Source organism: Passer montanus, unplaced genomic scaffold (genome assembly GCF_014805655.1).
Source record: "Passer montanus isolate IOZ18808 unplaced genomic scaffold, ASM1480565v1 scaffold35, whole genome shotgun sequence".
Taxonomy (NCBI): domain Eukaryota; kingdom Metazoa; phylum Chordata; class Aves; order Passeriformes; family Passeridae; genus Passer; species Passer montanus.
Window position 1 is genome coordinate 3,761,244 of NW_024368263.1, and position 8,047 is coordinate 3,769,290.

Consider the following 8,047-nt stretch of genomic DNA (forward strand, 5'->3'; position numbering starts at 1 on the left):
ACAGGTATACACTAACAGGTTTTATACAGTAGCAGTAATGAAGTTTTCCTACCATAGGAAGAAATATTTAAACATATTGTACATGTAACAAAGGGCAGAGAAAAGGTATGCCCTGGCATAGCTAGAACACACTGACATTGTCCTCAAAGCTCCTCAAAGAATAAAACTAATGCACATGAGAACACATGCATGTTCGCACACAACACATTTGACAGGAGGGAAGATGTTCCCATACTATTTCTTCCCTGTCAGCAGGATTCAAACCCTCTCTCATTTCAGTTTAGCACAACCCAAACAATTCCCCTCGTCAAAACCAACCAACCCCAACCCTTTAGCTGCTTTGGTCCCTTTTCAGTTGGGACCAACACTTGGGATGGGACCCTCACAACCCAGCTCACGCTAAAATCCATCAACATCCAACTCCTTGCACTCACACAGCACACACTTACCCATGCCAGATTTGCCATCTGGATAAGTATAAACTTGCCCATTGTTCTTGATAATTGGGAGACTGGATGGCAAAGGAGCAACCTCCTCCTCACTTTCATCTGAACTGGAGCTGCTGCTGGTGTCCTCACTACAACTATCATAACCGTCAAACATCCCGAACGAGTCTCGACGTTTCCTTTCCACTCGCGAACTATGTTCTGTCTAAAAATTAAAAATAACCAAACAACACAAAAAACCAAAGAATAGCAGAATGTTCTGAATGCAAAGATTCCAAAGTCAAGCTTAAAAAGTTTCACAGGTCAGTCTTCAAAAGCAGATATTCTAAAGCACTGCTGTATCAGCACAGACATGAGCCATGTATTGCCAATTACATGAGCATTGGCATAATCAAAACTGGCCAATTTTTGGTGTTGTCATATACAGAAAGAAAAAATGTGTCTCATGATCCACTGAGAATACACAGGAGCCATCCATATATTTATTTTCCTTGGTATCTTTAGAGTTCATTAAGTCTGATGAGCTGAACACTGACAAGCCACACTGATCTTATATGCAAATGAGCACATTCCAGATGGCTGCAGCCAATTCCACTAAAATTCATTCATTTGAGAAAGCTGGGCAGAGAAAAGACAGTTCAATCAAGAGGGCCCTTGTACCACAGCAAAAGGAATGAGAGGTTCTCTGCTCTTATTGGCTTGTGGGGTTATCCATAAATCACTCAGCTCCCCTATGAGCCCGTGACTCCTGTGTGAAGCAGGAACACCTCTCCAGCTCACAGGGCTGCTCAGAGGATTAATACATTAACCATTATGAAGAGCTCAGTTACTATGGCAATAGGGTCTGTACAAATGCTGAAAGAGAGAAAGGTGACTAATTTGCCACTGTCATACACAAAAAACTTGTTACATAATAGTTTTTCTATAATCAAAAAATCTGAAGTAAGATAAAACCACACAATTTTGTAGAAGGCATGACAGTTAAGCAATTTCCAACAAAGACAGCAAAGAAGAGATTAACAGATGTACTTTTTCTGAGGCACATCCACCACATGCATTTTGATACAGTGACAATTTTCACTTATTAATATCTTACACAGCTCTGTTGAAACAAGGCTACTCCTATGTGATGCCCTCATTAAGCTAAAAGAACATTTTATATTTCATATTATTTCCATAATCTTAATATCTACTAAGTTTGAGAGGAAATAACAAATAAAGACCAAAAAAAAATTCTACAATAAAAGCACAAGTTAGAGGCGTGAAGTACAGACAAGAAAATAAGAAAAATTTCAAAAGCCTTTGGCTCAACTTCCTTTTCCAAGACCTAATTTTATTTAAAAGTCAGTGTAGACAGAAAAGTAATGTGATTGGGATTTTTTTTTCCTTTTTAAATTGCATTTGGATTCATAGCTTCAAGATTTCGTCACAATTCCCCAAACCCCTTCCTAGAGGATATGCCTGAACATCTTTGTTGTTAGATCTCCTTCAAGCCTTTTTCTGCTATGCTATGCCTTTATTATAATATATTTTACTTGGAAATCTAAATAAATCCTATCATGGAAGAATTTCCTAATAGGCACAAGGGAAAACCGATTTCCACACTGACCCAATCTTAGCATGCAATTATTTAAAAAAAAAAAATCTCCAAAAACCCAGTAAGCACAAAAGGTTATGCAATAAGGCAAACACTTTAAACACACTTACAGTAGTTTTGAAACAAAACAACCAAGTCAGTGTAACATTAATTATGAATATACACCCCAGCCAAAAAAAAAATTGTATTTAAGCAAATCAAATTTAGGATAGGGCATAACCTGATAACTTCCTCAAGGCACTGAAACCAGCCCATGGCATTGTTAGAGGAAACACTGAGCCATGGTAGACAAAGCCCAGCCCTGACCCGTGCTGGCAGCAGTGTCACCTGTCCCATCTGCCACCAACATGCATGACAGTGACTTGTTTGTGTGTGCACATGTGTGCAGCTTAAGGCAAAGATGAGCACAACGTCGCCATGGATACAGTGTCCTGCCAACACTGCCAGAAATTTTCAGAGCAGATGACGAAAACTAGTCATCCTCCTTAAGATTTCAGGAACTCCTGAACATTTCGGTATTTAAGTTCTCTTGACCACAGTCTCTGCTAAGATATAAACTGTGATTCCACATGAACCATTCCCAGCAGTACTACCAGAGCACTATCATGCTTAGGAGGTTTTATGGACAGATACTTGTGGTGTTTCAAAGCCTAGGGAAGGATCTCCCTCTTCATGCCCTTATCCTCTTTAAGACAGCTGGTCTGATTTCACTGAGAGATTAGGGTCTCATCCCATTCCAAGGTGTGATTCTTTGGCTTCAGCTCTCTTATGGAGGCTGCAGTACAAGCCTGTCTTAGGACATCCCCTTCCCACTCCAGACTGGAGAACTCTGGCCCTATAGGGTGGTAACTTTGCTCAGTGGTCTGAAATGCTGATGCCACTCAGAAGGAAGTGAAGTGCAGCCCATTCCCAGTCCCTGCAATTCCCCATGCCAGCTCTGCTCCCACTGCCAGGGAAGGTGGAAGAAGAACTGGGAAGCTGGGAGCAAGGTGAAGGACCAGAAGCTGAAGCACAGGGCAAGGTTAGAAGGACTACCACAACAGTGCACCTGGCTCTTTTTGTTGTTCTTTTGCATGACTTCCATTTAGAACCTCAATATTACTGCAAAGCTCTCTGCCAAAATATCCACAGATGGGAAGGAAAACAGCTTCTCTTTGTAAATGGAAAGTTGGGCGCTCAATTAGGAAAAATCATTCTTCAGTTTTATACAACTTCAAAAGTAGCAATCATCAGGTTTTTGAGTTTAACTACACCGTCAAAACAATCCTCATGTATCACCTTTCCATTTACTTAATATTCAGCTAAACTGTTCCAATTCAAAATTACTGAATATCGAATTGGCAATTCCAATCAGCAGTTTTGCTTATTTTAAAATAATACTGTAGTTTTTGTAAAATATTTGTATCCCAGCTTTCACCAGATAATTTATGCAGGACATTCTTAATGTTCATTTGTAGTTACCTGGATTGCAACTGGGGAAACTACTCAAAATGTTTGGTGAGATTTCAAAAAGGCAGAGATTGCAGGAAAAAAACCAACAAAATACTTTGTACACAAAAGCAGGTGAAAGTTAGGGAAGATGATACACAAATACCTATGCTGAAATTTTGTTAGAGCAGATCAAAACACTTCTATTTTGATAATAAACACCACAGAGGCTCTTTTTAACCCATGTTGAAACACAGCATTTGTAGGAACAAAGTGAACATGAGGAAGCTTTGAAAACCCTTCCTGTAGAACTCTTGAGATGAAAAGAAGCTCTAGCATCTGGAAGTGAAAAAAGTAGGAGCACTGATTGAATTCAAAGGTCAAAGACACATTCTTACAAGAAGGACAATGTATACCTCAAACAGAATTATAACCAAGATAAAGCAGCAGCTTTGGTACAGCAGCAGTTTGCAATTTCTGCTGAGTCCTTGCTAATTGGTTCCACCTTTTCCTTTTGAAAATTAAGTACAAAATTTCTCCCTTTCTGATTTTCTAGGGCCTCAGTTTTTTTCCAGAAGCTCTCAACCATCTCATCAACAGTTCCTGAAGTACTGTACTATACTCTGGTGAGCTTCATCAGAGACACCAGGAAACTGGAACCATCTACCTTATGCACACATTCTCTCTCTCTTTGTTGTTATCCCTCCTATCTTCAGAAAAGGCAAAAAGAGAGCCCAGGAAATGACAGATCAAAGAGCCTCATCTCATCCCTGATGAGGTAACAGAACAAGCAATGTTGGAAGTCATTTCTAGGCACGTGAAGGACAAGCAATTCTTAACAAGTCCTTTTAGGCTTCACAGACAGCAAGACCTTGTCTGTCTGAAGCAGCACCTCCCCACAGCAGCTGCAGGTCCTTGGATTCAAAAAGAGGTGTGCAGAAAAAACCCCAAAAAACCCAACCCTTAAATCAACATAAAACCAGCTTCCTACTCTTCACAGCTGGACTTGCACTAAAAATCATGCTGAGGAGATTCTTTTCCTCAAAACACAACCTAAACAGTATTCAATTTCCAACAAAACAGGGACCAGGCTCTTGTCTATCCACAGAAACTGCTTGGAGCAGGAGCCTGGCTTGCTATTAAACAGAACCTTGCAGCTGGTTAATGCCAAAAGAGCAGCAGCTTGAGTAAGCAGTCTGCTAATAGAGTCTATTGGTACATTAAGCCAAAGCAATGCACAAACAAAAGAACAAGACAAACTTTCAGGCATTCTGGCTGGGGTTTATTTTCCTAATAAGATTACTGGTTCCTCAACAGAGGTTTTTAGTCAGAGCACTGTGAAATGTATCATGAGCAGCACTAGCAAATTACCCTGTACTATTTTTGCTCAGGGGGTTTCTTGCATACTTTTCTTTATTGAAGCGATGGGTGGAGAAAGGAACTCTTAAGAACTGCTTTCTTTTTCTGCCCAACTTCCCATTTTCCTGTTCTTCCCCTCCTCCCGGTGAATACCTGACCACAGAGCATTTTTAAGAAATTCTCTTAATTAAGCATTACATAAGGTAAATGGTATGAAAAAGAACACAGGGAAACTGGTTTCCCTGAGAGCAGGAAGGCAACTCTAAACAAGTAAGAAAATAACCAGTTTCTCACTGTAAACATACATTTTTATATACATATATGCACACACACATTGAATTTGATCAACACATTGTAGCATACATTCTTTGAGTTTAGTAACTACTCTTACAACACAAAAAAGTGGGCACAAAGGGTGAGCAATCCATAGCAAACCAGATACCATTTCATGTTATTTAGACATCAAACACTTAGGAAATGGCTTTAGAGTCTTGATGAAGACTATGTTTGAGCATTGGCAAAAATTATGCAAAAGAGTTTTGAAGGTAAGAACTTGCAAGAAAAACATCCCATTATTATGTAACCAAAATTATTACCCCCAGGTAAGTGCAGCTGGCCTCAGGAGGAGGATCCAAAACAGCCACAGAAAGGTTTCAAACCACTCCAAATGGCTGTTGTTGCTTTTGAATTCAATCTGGGGCTTGAACTAAGAATGGAAGCAATTTGGAGCTTGGAGCACAGGAGCTGTAGCCCAGCAAAGGTACACCAGCACTTGAACAGAGGCATCACTTCCCATATGCAGCTGCAACCCTCCCAGACAGGACAGAACTATGGACAGGTGGGATCTGAGGCCAAGGTCAACCATGAGGTCACCACAGCCTTCAAGCCAGGGGTCTGCCATAAGACAGATTTACTTTAATCACATATCCTGAAGGGATCCAAGGGTATTTCCAAGTTTAAATTAAACTTGATGCACAGGTTTTGTTTCCAAGAGTTCATTGATGCTTTGTGCTACAAACTTAGTTTCAGCTCTGGATGCTAAGGAAACACTGCAATAGAACTACTTTATTACAACTCTTTTGAATGCAAGTTGGCCAAAATAATTTACAGTAGAATAGTAGCTTGTCCCCATGGAACTGAAGCCTAATTGTGCCACAGAACATGACCAAAAAAGAAAATTCAAACATGACACCAATTTAAAGAAAACACACTTTCAGCTTTCATTAAAAACAAACAAACAAAGACCCCCAAAACTAAACATCTTGGGATTTTTGGAAATCAGAACCAACCACACTTACTTTTTTTATATAAGCAACTCACCTCTATCTGGAAATGTGCCTTCCACTCTTATTATAAGTAAAATCTCTGCTGGAAAATTACAGAAATGTTTTTTCCTGTCTCTTCATTTGCTATGTATGACAGCATTTTGTCTGAAGCCAGTTTCTGCTGTTTGCCAATGGTTTTGTCCATAGCCTCTTCCCCAGGGGGTTTCACACAAGAGGGGAGACTCTTTCATAAAAAAATATATCACATTAGCAGGAAGTTTTGGAGGGGGGGTGTGATGATTAATCTGCGAAATATCTGAGTTTTGATAAAACTAAAAATCTGTTACAAACTCTATTACATTTCTATAAGGCCCTTACAGGAGTAAAGCAAAGGAAGAGGCAAATATTTCACTTTAAACACTGTGTTACCATTAAAATTAACAAACAAACAAAACCCCAAATAAAATAACAAATTTAAACGTAAAGAACCCCAAAACCACCACCAACCCAAAACCTAAACACCTAAATTCATTCCACGTGCTCAGAGCCAGGTTCAGCCAAGGATCCCACATCCCCAGAGTGTACCAACTTACCTGAGAAATGAAGGAATGCAGTAGTGGTTAGCAGAAGATAGGAAAAGCCTTGCAAAATTAAATCAAATTTTAGAAGGTAAGAGAAATGCAAGCCAATGAGAGGGAACTTCTCTGCATGCTACCACTGCTGCCAGGGGCACCTTGCTCTTTAGGGAACAACGGAGAGAATTCTTACTTCCAGTTTGCAATCTTTCTGCATGTGCTCAAGCCCACGTATTCTCAAGAACAACACCTGAAGTGTTCCTGGGAAACAAGATCCCTCTGCAGAGTTTCCTACAGCCTACATTACTCACTTCCTCAAAACGATGCCTAGGCCGAAGAAATGAGTAAAGACAATTAACCTGCCAAGTTTTATTGCCTTCTTAAGGGAATATATTATTTTAGTTCTCATTGAAGGCTCCAGATTAGACTCTCATAGCCGTAGTTAATTTCTTTTAAGTCAAAATTAAAGTGTTGAATACAATAAATATGTAAATGCAGATCCTCAAACCTGCAAAATAATTTTAATTTAAAATACAAGAGATTGCCTGGCAGCTTTCAGTTTTGACTAGGTTTAGATGTGAAAAATCGCAACAGTTGCCAGCCACATTTTAAAATAAATTGCTTTTTCACACACAGAATTTTTTTACTATAATCAGCATATGCTTTGTAGTAGGACTTTTAATTTTCAAAGCCACGCCGGGCAGAAATTGCTACACTTTCAAACATTTCCAGCAACAACCTGAAAGCGAAACTGGTTTCACGAGTTTACTACCGCTCACAAAGAGAACAAAGTCACAACACCAGAAGTCATAAAAACTGCACGGAGCGGGGGAAGTGGCCGCAAAAAAACCCAACTTTTCGAAGCACTGATAATAAAGAAAACTAATCAGCACTAATCATGACCACGCTGGGAAACTGAACTTTAAAGCTGGAGCTGCTGGAGGAAGTTGCTGAATCCCGGCACTCAGCGGAGCAGGGGGAGAAGCGGATCCGAGACAAGAGGAAAGCGGGGCGAAGGGCAGAACTCGGCCAAGGGGAAGAGCCGTGCTGGGGCCGGAGCCCCCGGGGGCGGCAGCGCCGGCCCGGCCCCGCAGCCCCGGCCCGGGACGGGCCCGCACCCCTGGGCCGCCCCCGCAGCAGCCCGGGCTGTCCCCACCTCCCTCCCCCCTCACGGGCCCCGGGCATCGCGCAGCCCCCGCCCCGCGCCGCTCCCCCTCCAGGGGCCGGGGCTGCCGCGGCGGCCGCACCACCCGCGGGCTCCGGTACTCACCAGCTCCTTTGTGTTTTCCATCAGGCCCTCATGGGCAGGAGCCGCCTGCTGGCCCTGCGCGCTCGCCGCAGGGCTGCGGGGGCCCGCGGCGGGGGCCGGGCGCGGCG

The 8,047-nt window shown here is 41.8% G+C and overlaps 1 protein-coding gene across 17 annotated transcripts in view; it reads right to left on the minus strand.

Moving 5' to 3' along the window:
- MBTD1 (mbt domain containing 1) overlaps positions 1–8,047 on the minus strand; it is a 30,897-nt gene extending 22,850 nt beyond the window's left edge. For 13 of the 17 annotated variants that reach the window (XR_005628276.1, XR_005628275.1, XM_039716497.1 and 10 more), the window contains exons 1-3: positions 7,941–8,047; positions 6,151–6,339; positions 450–651 (exon numbers count right to left, since the gene is read on the minus strand). Coding sequence is in view for 14 of the 17 variants with exons in the window: in XM_039716497.1 (XP_039572431.1) it covers positions 450–603 (154 nt within the window). In the remaining 3 variants the exon portion in view is untranslated. Of the gene's footprint in view, positions 1–449; positions 652–6,150; positions 7,839–7,940 lie in introns of those variants that run through there. The other 4 variants (XM_039716486.1, XM_039716485.1, XM_039716498.1 and 1 more) reach the window with 4 other exon arrangements.